The following is a 26945-nucleotide window of genomic DNA, read 5'->3' as shown; positions in this document are numbered from 1 at the left end:
GCCTAGGTATAAGACTCATGCACTTTCATAACTATGAAGAAAGAAAAATTTAAATTTTAATCGAGTTTGTTCCCCCTCCGCCCTCGCAGGGACGTTGCCGTGGGGTTTCGCGCGAATGCTTTTGAAAACAGTGACTTTAGCTTCTGCGCGTGGCAATGTGACTATAATTTTGATACTGGTAACTCGGTGGTTAGCCTAACTAGCTAATCAATTGATTGTGGCTCGGGCGACGTGTCCAGCAAGTTTAACTTCAAATTCAAACTGATTCAGGCTCTCTTTGATATTTAAATTAGAAAGCTATTTATAGTTATAGCTATAGTTGTAGCTATTCGAGCTATTGATAGTTTGCTCGATAATTTCGAGTTCTTTCTTCAACAATGGAATGTTTTGTCGCTAACATCAAAGGTAAGCAGCTAACGTAGCTGCACTAATTAACGTTAGACAATTCTTGTCTCTCTGAGGTAAAATAAACTTTATTTACACAGTTCCACTCAGAAAATCCAGTTTTACCTGCGAAAAAGTCATCTTAGTTTGAGCATGAATGTTTAGACAAAGCTGGCACCAATTTATTAATATTAACTTCATTAAATAGTGTTAGCTAGTTTTTAACAGAAATTATATCGCTAGAGATAACCAGGGACTAAGTACATTGGCTAGCTAACGAGCACTGTGTGGAAAAAGCTTTTTCACACAAAACTTGCTGGCTATTCAAAAGAATGTCATTGAATATACTTAATTTAAATTATATATCACTCCGGAACACAGCCGCTGCACAGACTGCCTGTTAAAACAGTTAAGAATGGCCTATAAGGCCAGGATGGGTTTAGCGACACGATGGGCACTGGACCTGCCCACTGACTTTAAAAAAGAGTATTTACAGAAGCAGCTGGCTATTACATTAGTAAACGTTTGCAACAAGATTCTCAATGTGGGTGTCTAAGCGAGGAGCGTTGGCCTTAATTACTTTTTAATTTATCTGCCTTTTATTTTAGATTCCACTGATAAGCTGGTGCAGAAACAAATGCCAGAGGATGCAGACGAAGTCATCGAACAGCTGTTTAATGACACGAGAAATCTGGAGAGCCACTGTTTCTCCACTCTGTTTGAACAGCAGCAGGTAACGTTAGCCAGGTTTCATAGACAAACGTCAAACCTTACAGCAGTTGAAGCCACGGAGCTTACTGTGCTGATAAGAAAAATAAGGTTAGGATGTTTAATTTGAAAATATATCCGAAAAAATCTAGGACGAAGTCAAGAAGCCCTCTGGTAGATTCTCCATTGGTATCACACATCAGCTATCTTAACTGGTTAACTGAACTCATTTTCATCTCACATGCTGAGCATGAACTGGCAAAATCGATGGCTTAAAGAATGGAATTTTGTGATATTTCTGTACACAGTAAAAGTTTTGTCAGTTCAAATGGGAAATGCACTCTGTCAGAGTAAAATTTACTCCTCTCAGAATTGAATTAACACTGCACATGTTTATGTATATAACTACTCGCAGATAGAAGTTCTTATTGTAGATCGCTAGTTCTTATTTTTATTTCTGTATGCAAGGAAATATCATTTTGATGGATGCTCTACAAACGTTTAAATCTTTAGATGGAAGACTGTGCCATACAGTTGTGGAACTGGGCAGTAACAAAACATGTGGGATCGGCCATTAATGAACTCCAGAAAGCAAAAGGTAGGCTGGCCGAACTGACTCAGTTCGACATTCATTCAGAAGTGTGACATCATAAATTTGGAATTGGTCAACCTGCAGACCTGCTGAGCCCTACCCAACTTCAAATAAAAACTCCAAAATTCACCAGGCTAAAAAAACTGTCCGGTAAATATTTTCTTTCTGTAGCATACAAATGACCATGAGGGAGATAAGAAGCATACATTGTATTATTATTATTATTATTATTCAAGTGATTGTTTCTAGTGATGGTACATAGCCCTAAACATTTGACTGTGTGCTAGTTCGTGATGTGGCTTGCAGATTGCTGTGTGCGTCCGAGCCTCAGGACCCGTCAGAGAGTGCTGTACGCAGACAGATCTTGGTGAGCGGACCCTCTCAGTACACTTGTGCCCTTTTCTATGGTTCTTGAAAATGGTTGAAAATGTATTCATGCAAAGTAGCTATGTAAAGGCCAGGTAATGTTTCTGTCTAAGGTTTAAACACCATAGCACATAGACCTTGAGAAGAAAAAAAATTGCACATTCAAGCATGTCTTGGGTAGCTTTAGATATAAAATTTTCGATTTTCATAAATCAGGTTAATTCAGGAGAGTAACAAAGCATCAGAACATAATGACTGAGAGGAGGACACTTAGCTCATGTCCACGTTCCTCCCAGACACTTGAGCTAAATGATATCTCTTCTTTTTTTTCAGATGGCCTCCAAGACCGGTAGAACCTGGCTTGACTGTAGAAATCCAAAGTTTGCCGATGACCTTTTCTGTCTTGCTGTTAAAGTGAGTCTGCAGTGACAGGGACATTATTAAACTAGTTGGCATGGCGCATATGATTCTCCACAGGTGATGATTTAATTCCATATCAGAGATTTATAAATTACTTTAAATGTTTGTTTTAAATTTTTATTAAGGGCAAAGAGCTGAAACTTTTGCCCATTACAAAAAATGATAATAGTAAAAGTACAGTAACTCTTTCAGCGGTTGAGCGACAGCCACAAGCAGAACGTACCCTTTAATTACACACTCCATGTACTGAGAAGGTTTGTGAATAACAGAACAAAAAGTGATACTTTCTGATTTCTGGGGAAACCTGTCCTCTCCAGAAATAGTCAGATAAGTGGCTGATGTGTCTGCTGGACACATGACCTATTCGAAACTAATGAAAGTGTAGCGGCACTTGTTTTTGTATTGTAATCGCATCATTAGGCTTAGTGCTGATGGATTTGTTAGCTCGTGTTTGACCTGTTATGGATCACAGCCCAAAGCAGACACTTGGCCAACGTAAGCACAGTCAGCTGACGTACACTTATCGGCAGGCTTTTTCAGCACCACATTTTGCTACATGCATTCACTTGCAGTGATGGCTGGTGGTCAGCAGCTGCCTCTGATCACTTGGTTCGTCTAGCATTAGAGGAAGCGTAATGTGAAACTGAAATTGGAACACAGCTTTGTTTTTCTTTTACTGTCTTCAGAGCCTGGAGACCCTGTACAGCAGGCTCACAGCTCGTGGTGATGACAGGGGAGATATCAACATTCCCAAAGGAGATGTTGAGAAGGACCTGTTTCGCGTTCTGTCCTACCAGGCGGAATCGGTGAGAAAAGACAAATTTCCCTTTGTGGTCGATGTGCGTGAATCCTTCTGTATCCATGGTCTCTGGAGAATTATCTTGACTAAACAGCGTCTTTGCCACAGCCATAATAGTACACATTATGGACTAAGTATAAAGATAAAGGCTAAGTATACAGATAATGAACAGAAAAATAAAACCACACGAGAAACATTTTTACAATTTTTTTTTTTGTTTTTGTATGTGAGTCATGTAATATATATAATTTGACACCTGTGTAATACCTGTGCAGGCACTGGCTCAGGAGAACCACCCAGAGGCCGTGTTCTGTGTGCAGCGCTGCAGGGACATGCTGCTGCGTCTGCCCAAAGAGGTACAGTAATGGCACCCAGTACCCAAGACCAGCCTCGTAACTGCTGTGACACACAGCTGTAGCTGCACTTAGTGTAAATCAGAAAGGTGCCTCGACAACGGCGGTCCAACCCTGTTCCTGGAGGTCTGCTGTCCTGTAGGTTTTCAGTCCCAGCCCCAATAAAGCACACCTCATTCAGTAGCTGGAGATTTCATTGAGTAGTAGAATCAGGTGTGCCAAATTAGGGTTGGAATGAAAACCTAACGGGACGGTAGATCTTCAGGAACAGGCCTGGGAAGACCTGGCCTGGACTGTAGTTACTATGTCTCTTAGGATGACGTATTAGTATTTACATGAAACCTTCCAAGATTCCATTCCGGAATCTGTCAGGTTGTGCCTGTTTTTTTTGTGTGGACTCCTAATAAAAAACACATCCCTTCCTGCAGATGCCAAACTTCATCGAGTCATAAGACTATATCCGACTTGAATTGAGTTGAATTGGCCTGCTGAAAAACTCAGTGTTATTGTATGCAGCTGTACATAAAATTATCTTGCATGAAGACTGGAATAGTTGAAAAGTCCATAAGCCCATCTTGTAACTTCTGTGATAAACCTCTGCTAGCATTCATAACTCATCTACAGTACACCATGCACCCTATGAGGGGGTTTATATCTGATTGATTCTGTTGGAACTGAAATTTCTTTTAATGTTAAATAAGCCCCGCATTGTCTTTTCAGACTGGCTATCTCTCTCTTATGTGCTATAACTTTGGAGTCGATGCCTACAATCTAAAAAAGTACGAAGAAAGTTCATATTGGTTGAGGTGAGCAAATTATGTTTTTATTGAGTGAGTAAGTTGCCTGAGTTGAATTAAGGGGAGAAATAACATTGCTGGCATCCGAAGGACTACTGTATTGTAAGCAGGGGCGTCGTAGTGGGGGGAAAAGTGGGACTGACTACCCAGGGCCCGAATGGGGTGAGGGCCCTCGAAAAGCCTGGAATAATGCGTGAGAGACATGGATAAAGAGAGGAAGGGGGCCCACAGAGACTGCTTATGTATAGGGCCCAGAATTTTATGCTACACCCCTGGTTGTAAAGATGGCGTCAAATTTTTAATTTTTCTTGTTCTTTGCAGTGTTAAGATGTATAGGCTGTTATTTAAGGGAAAAAAACATGGTTTGAACTGATTGATAGGAATGCACATAGAAAAGCCAGCAGCTCAAATCCAGACAGAATGATAGCATCAATAAAAAATATGGCACATAATCAAAAGAGAAAAAAAATGTGATGTATAATCTAAGTCGCATGTTGTATGACAGAACATGCCAAGCCCTTCATTGGGACTTGTGGGAATTGCTCAGATATGGATGGGATCCCAATTGTGTGATGATCCTGATGATAGCTGCTGGACTCTGAGCCCCACTGGTGTGGAAAAAGCTATTAAAAAGTAATTCAGCCATTCTGCGGTCTCCATTCCAAACAGGCACCTGATCTATGCATTCTAAAAAGGGTTTTCAAAAGGTTGCTGTTCAGTTATGTATTGCGTTGAATTACATTGCTCTGTCTTGTATGTTATTATGTTGTATTAAGCACTCTGTGATACACAAGTGTTTATGCTGCCATAATACGGAGAAGAATTAATGTTTTATGAAATATTTTAAGGTTTTATACTGTAAAGTTTTAATGGTAATGGTAATGAGTTCCAGTGCAGTGATCTGGCTGTCCTGTGAGTCTTGTGTGGTGCTGTGTGTTTTTCAGCCAGAGTTATGACATTGGAAAGATGAATGAGAAGTATTCCCCTGGGGCTGTAGTGCGAGTAAGCGGCTGCAGGGATTACCTCACGTTCAGCACCGCCGCACATAGGCCAGAGTGTAAAACATGGCGTGTGATTACACAGTTTACACACAACCTTCAGCTTTGGTGAAAATCATAATTCATTGATGAAAAAACTTTGACTTCTTAAGGTTGCAAGCCCGCAGTTTATTGTTTCTTTTTTTAAGGCGAAAATCTTAAGGCTTCTAGCAACTGTCTACTTAGAGTGGGGCTGTGACGACTTCCAGGAAAAGGCCCTCAATGCAGTCAGCTTAGCAAATCAGGTGTGTTGTTGCCTTTTGTCATTCCTCTCACTCTTCCGGAGTGTGTCATTTGATTGGCAGTTTTCAAATACGTTCTAATTAAAACACAATTATTGGTAAGAACATCACTGTGTGCGTCATAAACTTACCACGAACTACAATGGCCATTAAAGACGATTGTTGTCAGATTTATTTTTTATCCATATTTTGTCCTCAAATGTTTCAGGCGAGTGTGCACCCCTCAGGGTTCCTCCTGAAGACCCGTGTATTACTGAGGTGCAAAGCCCAGGATGAACTTCTCAGAGCTGGTGAGATAACTACCCTGAAATAACAAAGCCGTTTTTCTCCTTGGTCTGTTGTTTCCTGGGAAGCACGGTTACTGCGTGGTTAGACTGAGAATCCGTATATCTGTATGTCTAAAAATATTTCATAGGGAAACCGTATTCGTCACGTGTGTTCACGCCGCAATGTTTTATTTTGTGTTTGCAATTAGCAGTAGCACAGCTGCTTGAGTCTGAGGTTCCTCTTGACGTGTGCTTGAGCACGGTGAAGCTGCTTATGGAAGAAGACAGGTAACAATAATTTTTCAAAAGCATTAAATAACCTTTAAGCCAGCGGTACTCACTTTTCCTACTGTAGTGCCGCAAGTAGTGTAGTTTTCTCAGCTTAATTTGTAACCAATTTACGCCCAAGAAACCAGGTGAATGAACCGTGTGTTACACAGTTACCGGGTTGTTAAAAACAAATACCCACGCAACCGGCCGCTCTCAAGCGTGAGAACTTCTCCCGTAAACTTTGACTGCACGAGCAGCTTGCGTTAGTCGCGGGCGTGAAACTGCAGCGCTCAGCATCTCTGTGACTGGGATGCGCTGTTGTCCTCTGGCTCAGGGAGGCTCTCGCGTTTGAGTTCCTGAAGCGGGTGTGCCAGCTCTTTGAGTCGTCCTCAGAGCTGGGGAGCGCGCTCGTCCTGCACATCCAGCTCCTCCTGCAGCGGGGCAAGGAGCTCCTGGCCAGGCAGAAGATTGAGGATGTAATCACAGGTACCGGGGGGGGGGGGGGAAAGGCACTGACTTTGTGCTTCCCTCTGTTATTGAGGCCTAAAAGTTCCATCACAGGAAGTCTGCAGTTCTGCAATATAAATGATTATCGCTCACCAGTAGGACCCAAAGAACAGGAGCAATAACCTGGCTTTAAAAATGCATGACTAACCCTACGCCACGTCCTCGCAGGGCACTACACAGGCAAACCGCTGTCTCATCAGACTCTCAGCAGCCTGCATGTGCTTCTCTGGGACAGGGCATCCCAAAACTTTGAGGTACTGCATTTGGGGGGGGGGGGGGGGGGGGGGGGTGGTAGCATTGGGTTTAAAGCCAGAATTTTGATTAGCCCCATTTTGATTATTAGCTTTTTTTGGGGCAGTTCATTCTGAATCTGTTATCTGTCATTCTGAATCTGAAAATGCATTCTGTATCTGTAAACACGTTTTGCAATACTAAGCAAATTAACTTATTTGTCTTTTATTTATTTATTTTTTTGCTTCTACGATTTATCAGGCAAAAAACTATTCGGAAGCCCTGGAGTGGTATAACTACTCCCTGAGCTTCTACACAGCGGGACAGATGGAGCCGAATCTGGCCAAGCTACAGAGGAACCGGGGCTCCTGCTTCCTGCACCTGGGCCAGCTGGAGAAGGTACCGCCACAGATTCTCTACTCTAACCAGATGGCCAGCTCCTGCATTCCTTTCGTTCCCTTCACTTCCTAGCCACAGGATGTAGCACATGTGAGTTTCTGGTGCTATATTATAGCTAATTAATATTCATGTAAAGGTGTGCCTGTGGACACCTGGCCCTTAATGAACATACGTAACAGGCAAGGAATTAGGCAGACAGGAAGTGTGATGTTAAGCAGGTGGAGCTGAGGATCTGGTGGGAGTGTGGAGTCTGTGCAGACTGACAGCGCTGGGCCGATTGTGTTCCTCTGTTGGAGGATTTCACGCTGTTCTGTCTCGTTCTTGTCCTCCTGGCAGGCCCGGGAAGCAATAAAGGAGGCCGAGAGATGTGACCCAGACAGCATATTCACGCAGTTCAGCGTCTACAAGATCGCCGTTCTGGAGAGCGACGAGGAGAGGGGTACGAGCGCACGCAGCGCGAGTGTGGACGTGCTGACTGGCGACACTTCCTCTTTTTGAAGGAGATATCAGAGAACGCAGACCCCACACCCCCCCTCCCCCCCTCCCCCCTCCCCCCTCCCCTCGCCTCTTTCCTGCAGCTCAGTCTCCCCGCTCTGTTTGTTCAGCTGCCGAGGCCGTGAAGGCGATCGGCAGGCTGGCCGAGGGTCCCGTGAGAAGCGAGGACCGACTCCTGCAGGCCCAGAACGCCGCCTCGGGCCTCCTCAGTCTGGCCGCGCAGATCGCACTGGAGGTCAGTCTCAGAAAGAAGACTCACGCCTGCAATGCCTGCGCCCTCAGCTGTGTTTAAAATAAACCAACAGGGCTCTCTCTGCTCACCATAAGCCAACATGACTTGTAGAAATTGGAGACTATGTGATCATAGTAATGCTACCTGCTGTTGTAGTTGTACTGGTAATAGTAGAAGCAGCTCATGTAAGCCATAGTTTTACGAGCGGTAGATGTTGTTGAAGCCGTAGTTTTGTTTTTTTTGTTCTTGGAGTAGCAGCAGTACTCATAGTACTGGGGGTTAGTATTGTAGTTTCTAATGACAGTATTGGGAGTTAGTACTGTAGTATGTAATGGAAATAACAGTCGTAGTGGTAGTTGTCATGGCACCAGTACTATTAGGAGAAATAGTATCAGTCATAGTATTCACTGTATATATAGGCAGTAACTGCAGTGATTTTAGCCGCAGCAGTGTAATTAGTGACGGTAGTAATACTGTAGTAGCGGTGTTGTTAGTAGTAGGGATGTTAGCATTAGCAGCAGCAGTAGTAACAACAGTGGTGTTAGCAGCAGTAGCAGGACTGTGTGCAGAACTCTATTCTAAACTCTGTTATTTCTGCCCTCTCAGCATGACCAGCAGACCATAGCTAAAAAGGCTCTGGAGGGCCTGTGTGAACACTCTCAGGACGGGGCGCAGGTTCTCACAGGCCTCAGGTCAGCGGCACTTCCCTCCAGCGCTTGGCCGGTGGCCACGGACACCCCGAAACGTGAACTTGCGTCCCCTCGTGCAAATAAACACGGTTTGGACGCGGCTTTACGCGGCGGCCACACAATAAAACCCAAACTTAGGTTATTTTGTGTTCCTTCCGCATTATCTTCCTATTCTTCCTGCCGATTGCATTATCGCAAGCCCACCAGTCCCGCAGTTATTAGCTGTCCCTATTGTGTTTTCCTGCCTCGATAGCCAAAATGCATCCTCAGCCAATGAAAACATCTGTCCATTGTAGCCGGCTACGCACAGGCAGGACTTATTATTTTTGTACATGAAAGCCCTTTTCAGTAGTGTTAAGCTAAATACAGATAGTGGAACAGCTGAGTGAAAGCTCAGGGAGAAATGCTGGCTATCGGGAAGGTAGCACAGGACAGTTACATAGAGGTGAATGTAAGAGAGTAGAAAAATAAGAGATCAGGCCAGCATGCTCAGTGGAAGTGCTCCATGTCTTTTTTTCAACACACCAGTGCACTCAGAACACTCGTTCTGATACCTCACTGCTGACAGGTTTGGGGGGGAAGGAAGCACAGATTTGCCGTTGTCTGGCTGCAGTCAGTCTCTTGGAGCTCTTCTCTGAGGATCCCTGGGTCCTGTGTGCTGTTAGGCCTGCGTGCTGGCACTGGCGTCTGGAAGATGAGTCTGTGGATAAACAGGAATTTTTTATTATTTCGCTACAGCTTTTGAGGATTGCATAAGAACGTGACAAGAACACTGAGCCCGCGTAGGCTCGTCTACCTGCGGTCGAGAGCATCCAGCACTGTGTCCGGCCTGGAGCAGTGCATCCCTGGGGTGTCTCTGCTTCTATTACGTGACCTGGCAGCTGTACCCCCCCCCCCCCCCCCCCCCCCCCCCGCCCCCCCCCCCCCCCCGGGTTCTGCTGACACAAATCAAACCGAACAGTCTTATTAGAAATGGTCTGATTCTCTGTGTGCCCTTCTTCATGTCCTGCAGATGTTTGGTGCGGCTGGTGCTCTCTGCAGTGGAAGCGGCTCGGGAGGAAGAGAGGTTTGTAGCGGCTCGCCGCAGAAGGAAATTGCGGCTTCAGTGTGCCAAACGTGGCATAATATCTTTTCTCAGAAAAGGATTTCTGTAGCCGTACCACATTGCACGTAAACCTTTATCGGATGAAGTGTGTGGTTTTCATTTTAGAACTTGCGGACTGTACTTCAATAAATATAAAAACACTTACGTTGCAAAAAAAAAGTGACATTTTGGAGCCATTTAGATAATTCTGTATGTCTTGACAGAGATGCGAGTTTGGATGCTCTCAGGTCATATCTGAAGATGGGTGAGTCATTTTCTAGTCCACTTTTACAAATTACAGTCATTTTAAGAAAATATGTTCATGGAAACAAACTGCATATTTGCACATATTTATATATATAAATATATGTATATATATATACATATACATATAGCGCGTTGTAGCACATGGTAGTATATGTGGAGTTGTGTAGTGTTGTACTGATATATCGGAATACTCCAGAAAGCAAGGAGATCTGTACACAGGTGAGAAGAAACAGAAGAGAGTTTGCATAGGATAGCACTAGCTGTGTGAGTCGGGTGTAGTGACAGTAGACCAGAGTGATTCTGCTGACTGCATCTTAACAGCGCTACAGAGAGTGTCTCAGCCCAGCGCCAAGCCTGGACCCAGCCTGGGCCTGGAGAAACATGCTGAGGAGGCGAACTGGTTCAGGAAGATCGGTACCAGTACACGCCCGCTCCCCTGGAACATCTCAAGCACATTCCTCTCTTTAACACGTTACTTTGTCAGGCCACATTTTAGAGCATTGTGTGCTGTTCTGCGCGATACTTTCAGAAATTAGCAACTTGAAAAAGTACAAAGAAGTGCAACTAAACTGGTTCCTGGTGTGAAGTGTAAAAGTTTGGAGGAAATGCTCAACACTTGTATTCAGGCTTAGCGAAAGGAGGCTAAGGAGGGATTTTATTGATTTAAAAAAAAACTTCAAGGTTGAGTTGTCAGCAGAACAATGAGCGATAAGTGGAAGTTAGTTAAAGGTGAACTCCGCACTGATATTGACAAGTATATATTTTTACACAGAGAGAAGTCAACGTGTGTAACAGCTTGTCAGCTCGTGTAGTGGAGTCAGACACCCTTGGCGTGTTGGAGTCTGTGCTTTACCCAGCGCTGGGTACTCTGTAGACTAGACAGAGGATGAGTCTAGATGCGCCGAATGGCCTGGTCTTGTCATGTGTACAGTATTTATGTTCTTATGTTCTCATGTTATTTTTCTTCAGCTTTCTTCCTCTAACCTGGTCACCATTTTTTGTTCTGTTCGTCAGCCTGGAACTTGGCCCTGCAGTGTGAGAACAGCCCGGACAGAATGAGGGATTTCTTTGTGCTGTCCTACCAGGCGAGTCACCAGATCCGCGCCCGCTGGGGGAATTGATTTTCAGAGTGCTAGATTGCAGGTGTAGATCAATACGGCCCTGGGGACTTGCGCCACCAGCGCTTCGGGCGGGCAAGAAAGAGAGAAAAAAAAACCTGCATTCTTGAGCACAAAGAAAGTTGGGCGTGACATTCGGTGTTCTCCATTGTGGTTCCCTTCCCCTTAACTTTTGAGCTGGCGTTTCTAGTTTGGCGCACAGCATTTAAATTTTCTATTTTCAGTGAGCACCAAACTGTGTGTCAGAATGATAATGCTAACGGTGTTAATTATTCTTGGTGTTGTTTGTTGAAACTGGTATAGCTTGTGTGGACTAAGCAGCTTTCAGGTTTTTAATAACTGGTTATGTTTATTTCTGTATAAACCAAGAACTCTGTAGCACAGGCTTATGTAATTATGCATGTATTCAGGAACAGTTCTTTATGGATTAGTCCACACACATACGCATGCACATACACACACACACACACACACAATTTTACGGTGTTGTCATTATATCATATGAAATCACTAAAGTGTGGTATATAGGACATGATTATTTAATACTGTGGATAATTGAGGCAGTTCCTTGTGGATTAGACCACACACATATAGACACGCCGGTTGTGCAAATGGGCATGGAGCACTCCCCTCCCTCCCTCCCTTCCCCCGGGCCTGTGCTGAGATCACACTCCGTGCCTGCAGCTGTCCCAGTTCTGCCTGCCAGACAGGGCCGTGCTCATGGGACAGAAGACCTGCCTCCTGATGGCCACCGCAGCCTGCCTGGAGCTGTGCAGGAAGTCTCCCGTCTCCACGCAACAGGTGCCGCGGCGGCGCTCGCCATCACACTGTCTGTGTTTACCTGTCATCACCTCGCGTGTGGGATATGGGAAAATGAACCGCAGAGGGGGCTGAGCTCCCCGAAGCCTCTCATCACGAGTGCAGGCTGGGCCCTTCGGCCCGAGCCTCGCCTGCTTTCGAGACAGGGTGACGTCATGCTGACTGTAAGCAGAGGTGCAGGTGTGTACAGCTGTGCACAATTGTTCATTAGCCTTTATTTTCCCAATGTGTTTTAACTTAAACCTGGGCTGGCCAAACCTGGTCCTAGAGAGCCACAGGGCCTGCTGACTTTTCTTTCCACCTTAAACTCAGCAACCAGTTGAGGCCTAAGGGAGTAGATGAGATACCAGTTAACGAGGTTTGGAATGCCACGTAACCAGTAGCCTGGTTTGGAACGAATAGGACCTGCCCCTGAAGACAGAGAGGTGCTTTAGCTTTTCCCACAGGATCTTTAATGCCAGTACACTGGTTCATATTTTCTGTGTACTGAAAAGACTGAAGTCACATGACACAGAGACAGTAACAATGTCCAGTGTTAATTCAACTGTAACTGTAATGAGCCAATTTGGGGTCATGTACTCTAAGAATTGATTTAACCTTGAGCATTTTACTGTGGTGAAGCCCGCACCCTACCTGATTGCATGACCCTGGAATGGACTAAAATTTAAAGACATAAGTACTTTTCCCAAATTATAAACAGCTAAATAACAAAACTGCATTTTGTAAAGTACGTCATTTCTGAATGGTTGTCTAATAGCACAACCACTCTGTAATAGGTATTTGTTTGAAGTTCACTTCTGATCGCCACCCCACTAAACAGATGCATCACTGATTGGTTAAAATGTAAATCTCCATGTTGCTTACATACACAAAATGGTCTCCATGAGAGCTAATACCAAATCGTCCTGTGGTGGGCAGTATAACAACTTTGTTTGCTTTCAGGATTTTAAAAAAGCCTTTAAAATCTGAGAGAAACAGACAATATCATTATATTTGTTTTCTTTGGTTCCTTATGAATAACGGTTAAAAAGTATTGATTGATCGCAGTGTTTTGGTTTGGCCGAGGTTCTGAAGCTTTGCAGTGCATAAGCCCCCTCTAGCTTCCCCCTGGGTCCCTACAGGCTAAGCTGATGTCAGAGAGCGGCGTGACTCTGCTGCAGTTAGCACCGCTAGCCGTCCTGCAGTCCACTGTGTGGCATTTCATGTGTAAAATAATCAGGGACTCACGGGTGAGCGTAGCAGAGGAATGCTCACGCTTCTGCATTCCGCGGTGCTTTGAAGGACTGGCGGAATCGGTCCAAATTTTTTGGGAAAGCCATCTTAAAAACTCACACGTTCCCAAGCACTTGCCCGATTTGTGTTTTTTTTATTGTTGTGTTCTGATGTCATCTATTTCATGCGCTGTCAATGTTTCTCTCGGCTTTCGTTTCTCATCTCACCTTTTTAATGAAATTTTACCATTGTAAAGCACTGTCACTGTTTTGACAGGTGCTGTATAAATAAAGGTGTACTTGCTTAAGCTGCAGTGCTCCTTGTGTGGGTGGCAGTGATGGGAGAGCACAGCTCATTTGCCCATAGTCAAACCGTCTATTTATGCAAATAAAAATTCATTTTACTCAGATGCACTCATGCAAGAGGTCTTCTCAACCCCGCGTGCTTTTCTCTAATATAAAAGGTCTGCAATGCCAAGACACAGTCTGTGATTTTAATTTCCTTCCATCTGGTTGCTTCTAGCCTGTTTAAGCCAGTGTTATGTTAGGATTTAGGTCTGTGGTTGAGTTGACTTGAATCGCTGCTTTCAGTTGAGGCACTGTCTATAAGACATCATGATTTGTCATAAGTAATTCCAAATCAGTTTATTAGCGAAGCACAGCCTCAGAAGTTGGGCAGATTTATCAGGGCGTCAACGTGTTCAGGCTCAAAATAGTGTAAGGCTAGAGACAAGCAAGGCAATGCAAGAAATAGCTGTTTTTACTGTTGCATTTTGGTCCTGTGGATACTTACCACTAGAGGGCGCTGAAACCCTAATAAATTTTTTCTCATTCAGGCAGAGCAGCTCACCGAAGCATTGGAGCATATTCAGATCTGCTGGGAGGTGTGGAAAGCTCTCAAAGCTTCAGGTGCCTCTGTTTCTTCCTTTTACCTGTTTTACACTAATCATTATTCTTAATTTATTTATCCTTTATTTATTTATCTCGGGGAAGCCACAACGTGTATTAGCATCTCCTTAAAAGGGGTGCCTGGCCAAGGGAGCAGCATACATGAATAAAAACACACAAGAACATAAATGAGTAATTACACAATGCATTAAACAGTGACCTTAAATCATATTTTAAAAAGCCACAGTCTCCTTAGTCACGGTGGCTGGGAGGAATGGCAGTTCCATTTCAAATCAAATTCACAAATGGGAAAAAATGGCCATAATATTGCTTGAGGAAATAAAGTGTGTTATTTGAAGGAATTCAAGGAATCCTTTTTGACAGGGGATGTGTCCAAGGACCAGACGGAGACCCTGCTGCTCCTGTATGAGTTTGAGGCTCGAGCCAAGCTGAACGACCCCAAGCTGGAGTCTGTGCTGGAGTCAGTGCTGGAGCTGGATACTGTGGAGCCCAAGACCCTGGAGACCATTGCAGGTCAACAGCAACAGTAACAATAGCAATAACAACAGTAACAAGAACAATAACAACACCAGCAACTACAACAGTAATGACAGCAACAACAGCAATAATAATAATGACAAAGTATATTTGTAGGGGACCTGTCATGCAATGGGTCATGCCCTCTAAGTGCTTCCAGAAGCTGGGCCTGGTACAAACTACACGATTCACCACTTCTGCAAAGCTTGGCGCATACAGGCTGAAATTCTCTCACAGTTTAAACCTTAACTCCTGTAACATAGCATTCCCTTCCAACATAACGGTACTCTATGCAAATGACAAACGAGATGGGTGTCCGGTGTTGTGCAAACATTTATGCGTGTTTGTGTTTACATCCCTGTGTGTACCGAGTGTTGCTGTGGCTGTTTGTAACCTTGTAGGGCAAAGTCAGTGTAGTGGGCAGCACCAGATGGCTCTAACGCTGGCGCTGTCCCGGGGGCGGTCACACGCTACACGAGTCCCCCCCCCCTCCCCCCCCCATTTGAGGATTGCCCAGAGTTGCCCGAGTCCGCTGTCATCCAGTCATCGTGTGTGTCACCTTCACTTGCTGAAAACACGCTGGTTTTCAAACTTGTGCACCAGGCTCGGGAAGGGCATAAGACTTTTATCATTCTGTAAACAAGGTGGTGCTGTTTCTCTACTGGAGGAAGCAACTCTGCGTTTGACATCAAATGTACCCAGACCCACCATACGTAGCTGCTGTATATGTGTTTGATCATTTTCAGTATTGCTATAGTACAGATGGTTCAGATTCTGTCTGTATTGACCCGAGCGATGGCTCCAGGCCTTTGCAGTAACCTTGGAGAGTTACAGTTCGGCGCATTGCGTAACCCCCACGCGAGCATATACATATTCATCCAGAGATTTATATAGTCATGCTCAATACCTGAGGAAACGGCACAAATAGCTAAATGTTACCTAGACAGTGGTATAGCAGGCATATATAGGTATTAGTTGGAAATCGGAAATGAAAGCAGCTTTACTTAATTCCATCAGCACCTGTTTGGAGCTGCTGTCCAGGCCCTGTTTCACCCAGCAGGATTACCGAGTTAGCTGGATAGCTGTGCTGAGTAACTTACTCAGAGTTATCCAGCTAACTAAGTAATCCTGCTTTGTGAAACACACCTCTGGTCTTGATGAGGGTGTTTGTGTTGACAGGCCTGGCCATGGAGCCTCCGGCCCACTTCCCGCTGGTGTGTAAGAAGGCCCTGAGGATAGCGCTGTCCCTGCATAAGAAGCAGCCCCAGCCCGACCTGCTGCGCTGCAGGTCCGTGCCCTGTCACTGCCTGTACACCAGCATCACTACCTGTACCCCAGTAACTCGACCTGTACACCAGTATCACTGCCTGTACACCAGCGTCACTACCTGTACACCAGTATCACTGCCTGTACCCCAGCATCACTACCTGTACACCAGCATCACTACCTGTACCCCAGTAACTCGACCTGTACACCAGTATCACTGCCTGTACCCCAGTAACTCGACCTGTACACCAGTATCACTGCCTGTACCCCAGTATCACTGCCTGTGCACCAGCAACACTGCCTGTACACCAGTATCACTGCCTGTACACCAGCGTCACTGCCTGTTCCTCAGTGTCACTGCCTATACACCAATATCACTGCCTGTACACCAGCAACACTGCCTGTACACCAGTATCAGTACCTGTACACCAGTATCACTGCCTGTACCTCAGTGTCACTGCCTGTACACCAGTATCACTACCTGTACACCAGCATCACTACCTGTACCCCAGTATCACTACCTGTACCCCAGTGTCACTGCCTGTACACCAGTATCACTACCTGTACACCAGCATCACTACCTGTACCCCAGTATCAGTACCTGTACACCATTAACACTGCCTGTACACCAGCATCACTGCCTGTACACCAGTATCACTGCCTGTACCCCAGTATCACTGCCTGTACCCCAGTATCACTGCCTGTACACCAGTATCACTGCCTGTACCCCAGTATCACTGCCTGTACACCAGTACCACTGCCTGTACCCCAGTATCAGTACCTGTACACCATTAACACTGCCTGTACACCAGTATCACTCCCTGTATGCCAGTAACACTGCCTGTACACCAGTATCACTCCCTGTATGCCAGTAACACTGCCTGCAAACCAAACCACCTCAGCCCATGAGTGAGGAAGCATCTACCAAAGCAGGGCTGCCCCACCCTGCTCCTGGTGATGGACCATCCTGTAGGCTTGGTAGACCTGTAAACTACAATGAAAATGGTGGCAGTGTGGGCTGCTTTGTGGGTGTCACAGAGGTGTAAACCCTGCAAAAAAAAGGAGGCAGGAACCCGTATTATGTGTGAAATGTGTAAATGCGTGTGCATATTGTAAGCGGTGCGTGTGTTGAGAGTAAAGTGCGGTCCCGGGGGCTCAGTGAGTCAGAGCACCGTGCTCCCTGTGTGCGTTGCAGCCAGTGCCTGCACAGCCTGATCCAGCTGTCCCTGCCCACCGGGGTGTCGGAGGTGGAGCCGCGCGCGCTGGAGGAGGTGTGGGGCTTCTACCAGGAGGCCCTCTCCGTCATTGGCCTGGCGGTTAGTCCGGATGAGTCAGCGGCCAATCGTGGCTCACCACTCACGGCGCTTCTGCGCAGTAATTAGTCCCCCGCTGAGGAGCCTCCTGTTCTTAAAAAAAATTTTTTTTTATCAATGGGCTTCAATTAGCAGCTGCTCCATTCACTGTCCTCTTCCTGCCAATTTGGGGTGCCAGTCTCGGGTTCCTTGTGCTTCATGGCAGTGCTAATTTGGATGTGAAATCAGTGCACATTTACAGAGCACCAGTGAAGCATATACTGTAGGGCAGGTGTTGCACAGTGGTGTTGGAAAGCTGTGTAATATAGCAGTGTAGCTTAGCGGTGTAGCATAGTGGCTTAGGGCAGTGGTGTAGCATAATGCTGTAGGACATAGTTGTAGCATAGCGCCATCTGGCTGCACTTCAGAGCTATGATGCAACAGCAATTGGCCAATCATATAGTGCCAGCTGTGTAAGCGCAGAGCTTTAGTGCAGCAGTGTAATTTAATAACACATTTTACTTATAAAGTGCTTTTCATGTTACAATCTCAAAGTGCTGGTCTTGTAACCTGAAGGTCACAGGTTCAGTTCCTGGGTAGGACACTGACGTACCCTTAAGCAAGCCACTTAACCTGTATTGCTTCAGAAAAATCCAGCTGTATAAATGGATGCAATGTAAATATTATATAAAAAGTATTGCAAGTCTCTCTGGATAAGAGCGTCCGTAAAATACCTGTAATGTAATGTAAACTGTCTGATATCTATTGTAATGCAACAGAAACCTTCACATACAAAACAATGCAGTGCCACGGTGAATTCCAGTCATACTGTACACAGTGCTGAAGCCCTGATGTACTTGCGAAGGCCGTGCGTGAGAAAGACGTTGCGGTTCTCTAAAATGCGCTTTGCGTGCGGCAGCCGGAGGAGTTCCCCGAGCTGGAGATCCTGTGGCTGCTGACGCGGGCCTGGAACACGGGCATCCTGCTGTACAGCCTGGCGCAGTACGGCGGGGCCGAGCGCTGGTGCGGCCTGGCCATGAGCTTCCTGTGCCACCTGGGCGCCCTGCAGGAGAGCTACCAGACCCAGGTACGGCCAGGGAGGCGAAATAACGCTCTGAGCCCAGCGGCTCCCCGGGTCTACCGCCCTGTAGGTTTTTCACTCAAACCCTAACGAACCACACCTCACTCAGATCTCGTTGAGCTGCTGAGTATTAGAGTCAGATGTGCCGAGTTTCGGTTGAAATGAAAACCAGGATGGCAGATCTTCAGGAATGAGGTTGGTTAACACTGAGTTGAAGTTTTTCATATAAAGGAATTCGTCCACACCTGCTATTGTTCTCCAAAATGGCCTTTTTTTTTTGGATTTCAGCTGAACCGAAAGCACAATCCCATGTGCTGGCTAGGCCTCGTAGCCATGTTATTTATCTTCTGTGGTACAGCACCACCAGTGCATTGAGCTTTGAGTGGGTGGCTGAATAGTCTGAGGGTCCAATACTGCCCTTGTGAAGGCTTACAGCCTAAACACATGAGATTTTGACGAGTAAAGACATTTAACCTCAGTTTCTCCCCAAGAGTGCCTGGTGTTCTGGATATTATATTCTTCATGCACCTAAGTAGAACTGTGAGGCAGTCAGGATATTGCTTGGCCTAATGCTTGTCCAAGACAGTAAGTAGGATTGCACAGGGGAATCAAGAAGTAATGTAAATGTAATTTAAAGTCAAATAATGTATAATAATACTCTCTGTGCTGGCATGTTACAAGGAGCCCCAAAGGCTATGGAAGTCCTTGTAATAGTGTTTGGAATGCGGACGGATCATGTCCCTATTTCCCAAAGCCTTGGAAGACCGTACCACATTTTCACACACAAAAAGAACTGCACACGTCATATTATACCCATTACTGTAGCCTTGTAGCAGAGAAATAGTTCAGTTTATGTAAGGGCAGAATACTTCATGTTACGATGCGCCCTGTCCCTTTGATAACAGTGCCTTCTATTCTGTAGATGTCAGGTCTCTATGGTGAAGTTTTGGACAAACTGGACAAAGCCAAGAGAAATCTCATCATGGAGGAGTGACGCTATCATACCGATCTCTGTTCCACTCGGACAGGAGAACCGTTAAACCATTCTCACGGGAGCAAAGCAGAGTTTTATGTCCTGCTCCAACTTTCCATTCAGCTACGATCATCTCACTCAGTTTTTCTCGTTACATTTACGTGCTTGCTCAGCCAGTCAGTTCCCACTTTAAAGACTGAAGATGGAAGTCTTTTGAGGAACTGTTAGATTTAATTTGAATGCTTCTAATGCTTTTTAATTCATTCAAAAGTATGTAAAAAGTATGTAAAATCTTTGCATTAGTTTGACAGGAAGCCTCATGAAACGCTGCCTTTTAGTGGGGTATTTTCTCATATTTTTGAGATGTACTATTGGAAACTCCATGGAACTGTAAATACTGTGACGTACTCAACCTAGTATTAGCCATCCACTAATGGATTACTTGTAAAAAGGAAAGTGGTGTTTACTGCTTAATTTGCTTAAAGCATAATTCATCCTGTTTTGTTCATGTGCATTTCAACATTTTTGGCAATTTTAAGTTTATTTGGGGCATGGCATTGAAAATGTTACAGTTACCAATAAAAGACAGTAAAGATTTAAAAGAAAATGAGCTTTATCACTTCTAAATAGCTTTTACTTGTATCCCCCTCACCTATCCTATACCAAAATGATATGCTCTCTCAGCACAAATAAAAGAAAAGCACTTTTGGCTCAGATGGAACTTGTAAAATTTTTTGCTCATGCCTAAAACTGTAGGCTGAATTTCCCCGTGTTCACCAAATGTAGGCTTGCTCCCCACGCAAGTGAAGTCTCCTAAAATGGACGCCCTGCCAGTAACCAGCTACAGCCGCTGCCAAATCAGCCTCACAGATCAGATAAGAGAGGCAATTTGATGCTAATTATCCAAACGTTCTCTCATAGGAGGGAGCTGAAGACAGAGACTGTAGCTGGGTCTTGATTCCACCCTTAGATAGATGTGCTGGCCAGCAGTGTATGTGTCTACAGCTCCTGGTGAAGAAATTAATACTCACCCCAATGGGTAACCATGGACAGTTACTTTAGAGAGTGGCTTTCATGTTTTGTTTAAATGTAGTGAGTGCATAAATATTCAGTATTTGGAATATGTATTATTTATTGGTAAAATTAAATACCTGATGTATACTCAACACCTCTACATTCAATCTGGCATAAATTGTTCTCCCTGCACGGAGCACATGGTCCTATTAACCTGCTGTAGAGCGTGTGACAACGCGTATGACCTTATGCAACACAGCCTAACAGGAGTGGAGGGCTTAAAGTAACGACATGATCAAAAGCTCACAGGTCTGTAACATCCTGATCGTTTTTGTGAATGCGCTTGAAGTGGCCTTAGCGTAAAGAATGGTTGACCGTTAAAAAAAAGTAAACTTGAAACCATGACCAATAGTCACATATTTTATTTTTCAAACAAATAAACTCTTTGTCCAGTCAAAAAAAAGCCAAACAGAACCGAAAATTGATGTAGTGACAGGACTGTGTTCCCCTACGACCAGGAACGAGAGAACTAGTTCCTCGCGTCCTGTTTAGGGCCCACTTCCTGCAGTCACAGGGGAGAAAACTACTGTACAATCAGGGGCTTCATATCTGCAAGCACGTACTGCACAGGTGCCCTCGTCAACCTTACAGCTCATCACCCAGACGGACAAATCAGGGACCAAAACAACAAAATAAGCCCCCCCCCCCCCAACCCAACCCAACCCAACCCACAAATCTCTCTCTGAATCAAGAGTGACACCCTCGTCAAACAGAGGCATTCGGATAAAATCTCGGAGCACAGCGACCTCAATGGAAATAACATATGAAATAAGAAGTTCTTTGGGCTTTACTGACATGGCTGACCGAAGGATTTAAATAGCAGACGCATTAACAGTCAGCTGTGTTCTCAACATCAGAGAAAAGCAGTTTACAACATGTTTAAATGAATAATTAAGAAATTATTTTTAATAAGTCATTTGTAGGTCACTGCCTGCCTTGTACTTCTATAATTGTTTTAAACATTGTTTTTAAAATCTATATACTCAGACAAAATCCACAAGAAATCACAAGTAGACAGACCCTATTTGAAGGAATTCAATTCCCAACTGACTATAAAATGTGGTCCAATAGAGCAGCTGAAGATGTCTATTATACCAACAATACGGCACATTTGTATGGAAATTAATTTCAGAATATTTCATCGTTTACTTACCTTACAGTTGAGATTTACAAAACGCGTAGTTGTCCCAGTTTCACACACGCGCAAAGCACGAGTGTAGCAAAATCTTGGTTGGGGATATTTACACTTACAACTACCATACCCTTTGAAACAGTCTGTAAGCAGTTTATAATGGCTCTGTTCCCTTCGGTAATTCCCTGAACTCTGGTTTTGACGCAGGTATGACAGCTGGTTTAGCAGAGGTGCCTGGCAGGTGTGCATACCTGTTCAGAAACGGCCTGCAGGTACAGGTTCTGGGGGCTCGGGCGCCCCGGCTCGGTCTTCACCTCCGATGGACGCGAAGCGATTCGACCTCACTACCCACAATGCATTGAAGGACACACCTGATAGATCCTCCCTGCTTCAAGGGGTCGGGTACTCCTGGGTATTCCACCTTCGGCGAGTTAGGCATATCCCTTTTAAATGTACAAAGTGCCAAGATCCTCAGGAGCGTCGGAGAGGGACCGCAGCCCGCCTGGCCAAATTCATGCACGGGGTCATGGCCACAGAGCTGGTCTGGACAAAGCGTCGGCACATTTTTAAAATATTAATAAATACAAAAAAAAAAAAAAAAAAGATAATTTCAAGTCTCACACTTCAAACACCTCTGCCTCCTTTTGCCCCTCACAAACGGGCTGGGCTCTCGGTGTTCCTGGCTCTACCGGAGAGAGAAACGGCTCTCGGTCCACACACAGCGCCCGCCACGCTCCCGGCCTCCCTGCGCCAATACGAGTCCTACTTTATTTCTTCACAAAAAAAAACAGCGGGCTCTTTTATTACTGGGAACTGGCGTCTGTGCGTTAAAGATTCCTGAGCTGGCCAAACAAGCCCCTCATATTGGGTGCAACACAGTGGATCAACACTTGCCCAGAACTATTAAAAAAATATTTTAAAATGCTCTAAATACACAGGACAAATGAGCTTCATTTAAACCAGCATGAGCTTTTGGGAGGGGAAAGCAAAGTGGTCATTTTGTTTCACTCATTAGGCCTCCAAGCATAGAACTGTAACTATTAATTACCCATAATGCATGCTAGTACCCTTCCGGACAGTACCATGTGACCTTTCTGCGAGCAGAATGGCTCTGGAAGGCAGAGAAAGTGCGAATGGGTGGGGTCTGCAGCTCCTCAATGTCACTGGGAAGGGGGGGGGGGTGGGGGAGTGGCCCTTTCCTACTAAAATCGAAAAACCCCCCTCCCATCAAAAAAATCGAGCCGTCTCTCTCTCTCTCAGAAGACAAGGAGATGCACCCTGGAAAACTACAGAACTGAGAGGACCAACCACCTCACCCCATCTGGTACAGTCCTCTTTATCACTTGGAAGATTTGTCATGGGGAAAGGTGCAAAATATTGTTCCGTCATCTCTTCTGAATAATTGTGCAGATTAGGTGTTTGTATATTTTTCTACATAAGGCAGTTTGGTATTTTGCAGAGACCCAGTTACACCTCTCTACCCCCTCTCACCCCAGAGCAGCTTAAAAGATCAATCACAACAAAGAAATCACAAAATAAAAATAATGAAATCATACAGCCCTCCATGTAGACAATTCCAGTGAAGTGTAAAACAACATGTAGTTTTTAATATGTAGTAAATCATCTCTCCATAGGACTTCTACGTTGTTGGTCTCAATAATATAAATTTATAGATTCGTGTCCATTCCTCCCCATTCGTCCTGCCTCCCAGGTTGTCTTGATTGGTTGCATCACAATCTGCCAGCAACCAATCAAACAGCAAGCTGGTTTCAGATAACTGCAGATCACCAGTTTATAATATTTGTCACCATTTCTTTTTTTAATATATATATGTATAAACATTGGAAAACACTCCTTGAATAGTACCATTGGGGGGGGTTGATTTGTATCTGGTCCTTGTAGAAAAAACTCATTGGTCTCTGCTTCTCATCTTCCACGTCTTTAATGCAAGTTTATAAACATTTACAAATAGTTCCATCTTGTACCGTTTTTGTCTTTTCCCCCCTGCAAATCCTAAATTCTCAAATCCCACTTCAGTGCCTTTTTAAGACATTCTCATCTCCGTCGTTCCGTCCGGTGTCTGTTTTTTTTCCCCCTTTTGTCTGTTTTTTTAAATGATAAAAATTCACTTGGAATGACATTTCCAGTCTTGAATGGATTTGTCGAGAAACTCATGCAGGGGTGTGTGCACAGCCACAGAAATGGTGATAAGACTTTCATTTGAGAGTTAACAGAATGATGACAATAAAACTGGATATGAAACATATCTGCAAAAAGGGAGGTATGGGACTTCAGTGGGTGGGGTGGGGAGTATGGGGGGAGGGGGCAGGGGGAGGAGGGGGGGGGGCGGGCGATGTCCGCGAGGAGCGCAGGACTGGACGCTCAGAGCTTTTCGGGGGAGGGGATCCAGATGTAGGGCCCCGACTGTTCCTCGATGATCAGCTTGATTTTGTTGTAGATCTCCTCTAGTGAGTCACCCTGTACAATGGCTGGAGAAAAAGGCAATGAAGATCATGTGGACAAAACACACTCCAGTTCCTCAACAAGTGAGTTGTCAAGACAATACCTTGGTTGCCTAAACAAGTGCGTGAAAGAGCATAAATCTGAGATTTAGGTTTAAGATTTAGGTTCTGTAGGAGGTATAGCAAATGTGAACTGCATATTTACCTGTGAAGTATTCTCCAAACTCCTGTTCCAGCTTCATTGCCTTGTCAAACACTTTACTGGCTTGCTCATACGTCTGCCTCTTGTTCATTTCCCTGCAGAACACAGACAGAGTGCAATGTATGGAATGCTTGCAGTACTTTAATTCCATAGATATTATTGAAAGCAGTCTGAACGGTACAAAATAACACCAACATTTAAAAAAAGTTAAACATTCTGTTCTTACTTTACAAAGTTAGAAAAAGGCATTTTCTACCCCTTCCCTTCAGATATTTTAAAGTTTATAATCCATTAATTTGTACACAAAATTGAGTAGACTTCTTGTATTAAGAGAGAGGTCTGATCTTCAGCACACACTTCATTTTCCCAGTCAGTGTGGAACTTACAGCAGGGCTTCCACTGATTTTGGCTTGATGAAAATGGCGATTGAGTAAAGTTGTGCTTGTTGCAATCGCTTTATGGCATTCCCAGACACATCCAGGATACAGTGTTTACCCTGCAACAGGAGAAGAGTGGAGAGGCAGCCAGTCAGTCCAAACAGCACTTTCACTGCTCTCTCCTTTCAGGCTCTGGAGCAGTACATGTGCGCACACACACATCTGGCACAAACACACACACACACACATGCTGAAACACACACTGGCACCAACACACACACACACACATGCTGAATCACACACGCTGGCACCAACACACACACATGCTGAAACACACGCGCTGGCACCAACACACACACACACACATGCTGAATCACACACGCTGGCACCAACACACACACATGCTGAAACACACGCGCTGGCACCAACACACACACATGCTGAAACACACGCGCTGACACCAACACACACACACACACACACACATGCTGAATCACACACGCTGGCACCAACACACACACGCACACACATGCTGAAACACACAAGCTGGCACCAACACACACACACACACATGCTGAATCACACATGCTGGCACCAACACACACACACACACACACACACACACGCTGAAACACACACGCTGGCACCAACACACACACACGCTGAAACACACACGCTGGTACCAACACACACACACACACACACCCACACGCTGGCGCCCAAACACACATGCAGACAAGCTGACAAACATACACGCACCAACCCAGATACACACACACATACATGGGGACTAATTTGAACTGAGACAAACACACATGCTGATAAGCACACGCTGACACAAACACACACAACGACTTTGCAATGTGCTTCAATCTCAATGGGGGAGACAATATTTAAAAAGAAGGGTAATGAAACATGAAGAGGAAATACACGGATTTGTGGAAACAGCTGATCCGTAACAGGGTCTCTGAAACTAGCACCTGACCACTCAGCAAACAAGGTTAGATCATATCAGTTTTGTGTTGAATTCAAGTGACCAGAAAAATACCAGAATCAAACGTGGAAGTTCACGCGGTTACAGAAATCATAGGCATAGTTTCATTAGGCTACTCTGATTGGACATTTCTGCGGTCCGCTTTCATCTTCGAGCAGTATCGAGGGGTAAACCTCATGTAAGGCGCTACATTTCCGTGAAATTCGTAGCCAAAATTATCTAACGTCGGTCAGCTATCAAAAAAGATGTGGTCACATCAACAAAAAAAAAACAACCAGTCGAAAAGAGGAAGAGAAATGATAATGCCGAAGGAGAACAAAGTGAGGTTAAAAAGGAAACTGTTTTAATGAGAAGTGGAAGCTTGATTTTTTTTTCGTTCACCAGACACAGCGACTGGTTGAGCAGAAAGGGAGTTTCAGACCCTGCAGTGAGCAGTGACTCAGACAGCACGCACACGTGCACCAGGCCACATCACTAACACGGCAGTGTGTCCCTACCCTCTCAGCCACGGCTCTGACGGACAGCACGCTGGTCCCGTACAGGTTGTCGTTGAACTGGCCCGCCTCAATGAATTTGTTGTCCTGGATGTCTTTCTCCATCTGCTCCCGTGAGCCCACAAAGTGGTAGTCCTGCCCGTCCATCTCGTTCTCCCGCCGGGGCCGGGTGGTGTCTGCACAGAGAGGGCGGGTCAGAGCGCCTCCTAACAGGGCGAATCCAGTGTCACTCTAAACGTTTATTATGCAGGGGGCGGGGTTAGTGCTGGGGCGGGTGGTATCTGCATAGCGGGGGGGTGGGTCAGAGCACCTCCTAACAGGGCGAATCCAGTGTCACTCTAAACGTTTATTATGCAGGGGGCGGGGATTATGCTGGGGCGGGTGGTATCTGCATAGCGGGGGGGTGGGTCAGAGCACCTCCTAACAGGGCGAATCCAGTGTCACTCTAAACGTTTATTATGCAGGGGGCGGGGATTATGCTGGGGCGGGTGGCATCTGCATAGCGGGGGGGCGGGTCAGAGCACCTCCTAACAGGGCGAATCCAGTGTCACTCTAAACGTTTATTATGCAGGGGGCGGGGATTATGCTGGGGCGGGTGGCATCTGCATAGCGGGGGGGCGGGTCAGAGCACCTCCTAACAGGGCGAATCCAGTGTCACTCTAAACGTTTATTATGCAGGGGGCGGGGATTATGCTGGGGCGGGTGGTATCTGCATAGCGGGGGGGGGCGGGTCAGAGCGCCTCCTAACAGGGCGAATCCAGTGTCACTCTAAACGTTTATTATGCAGGGGGCGGGGATTATGCTGGGGCGGGTGGTATCTGCATAGCGGGGGGGCGGGTCAGAGCACCTCCTAACAGGGCGAATCCAGTGTCACTCTAAACGTTTAT

The 26945-nt window shown here is 45.4% G+C and overlaps 2 protein-coding genes across 15 annotated transcripts in view; one reads left to right on the top strand and one right to left on the bottom strand.

Moving 5' to 3' along the window:
* Positions 1-128: 128 nt before the first annotated feature.
* tex11 (testis expressed 11) lies at positions 129-20039 on the top strand. Of its 5 annotated transcripts, none has more exons than XM_035409397.1 (29): positions 129-405; positions 993-1117; positions 1606-1690; positions 1972-2051; positions 2384-2464; positions 3157-3276; positions 3545-3625; positions 4343-4428; positions 5364-5421; positions 5606-5701; positions 5907-5988; positions 6174-6252; positions 6569-6720; positions 6910-6995; positions 7234-7371; positions 7708-7810; positions 7977-8101; positions 8705-8790; positions 9800-9853; positions 10096-10136; positions 10460-10552; positions 11153-11223; positions 11941-12057; positions 14123-14195; positions 14559-14708; positions 15891-15999; positions 17173-17351; positions 18189-18356; positions 19273-20039. In XM_035409397.1, exons 1-29 carry the CDS (start codon positions 378-380, stop codon positions 19290-19292), a joined length of 2766 nt encoding a protein of 921 aa, XP_035265288.1. In that variant the 5' UTR covers positions 129-377; the 3' UTR covers positions 19293-20039. The 5 variants fall into 5 exon arrangements, with proteins under 5 accessions (XP_035265288.1, XP_035265287.1, XP_035265290.1 ...); XM_035409396.1 differs by having other exon boundaries at positions 130-405; positions 17137-17293; XM_035409398.1 differs by having other exon boundaries at positions 131-405; positions 17173-17293.
* Positions 20040-20741: 702 nt separating this feature from the next.
* Positions 20742-26945, bottom strand: part of dlg3 (discs, large homolog 3 (Drosophila)) — a 97156-nt gene continuing 90952 nt past the window's right edge. For all 10 annotated transcript variants that reach the window (XM_035408711.1, XM_035408712.1, XM_035408708.1 and 7 more), the window contains 4 exons: positions 26062-26234; positions 24580-24689; positions 24197-24288; positions 20742-24018 (listed from right to left, as the gene is read on the bottom strand). In XM_035408711.1, coding sequence (XP_035264602.1) covers positions 23912-24018; positions 24197-24288; positions 24580-24689; positions 26062-26234 — 482 coding nt within the window. In that variant the 3' untranslated portion in view covers positions 20742-23911. The remainder of the gene's footprint in view (positions 24019-24196; positions 24289-24579; positions 24690-26061; positions 26235-26945) is intronic.

This window comes from Anguilla anguilla, chromosome 3 (genome assembly GCF_013347855.1).
Source record: "Anguilla anguilla isolate fAngAng1 chromosome 3, fAngAng1.pri, whole genome shotgun sequence".
Classification (NCBI taxonomy): domain Eukaryota; kingdom Metazoa; phylum Chordata; class Actinopteri; order Anguilliformes; family Anguillidae; genus Anguilla; species Anguilla anguilla.
The sequence above is the reverse complement of the archived record's forward strand: the minus strand, read 5'-3'. Positions and strand labels throughout refer to the sequence as shown.

Excerpts from the sequence above, each read along its gene's own strand:
- tex11 (XM_035409396.1), top strand. The coding sequence starts at position 378 with ATGGAATGTTTTGTCGCTAACATCAAAG. Across the intron at positions 7,372-7,707 it reads ACCTGGGCCAGCTGGAGAAG|GCCCGGGAAGCAATAAAGGA; the intron begins GTACCGCCACAG and ends TCCTCCTGGCAG. Across the intron at positions 8,791-9,799 it reads CAGGTTCTCACAGGCCTCAG|ATGTTTGGTGCGGCTGGTGC; the intron begins GTCAGCGGCACT and ends CATGTCCTGCAG.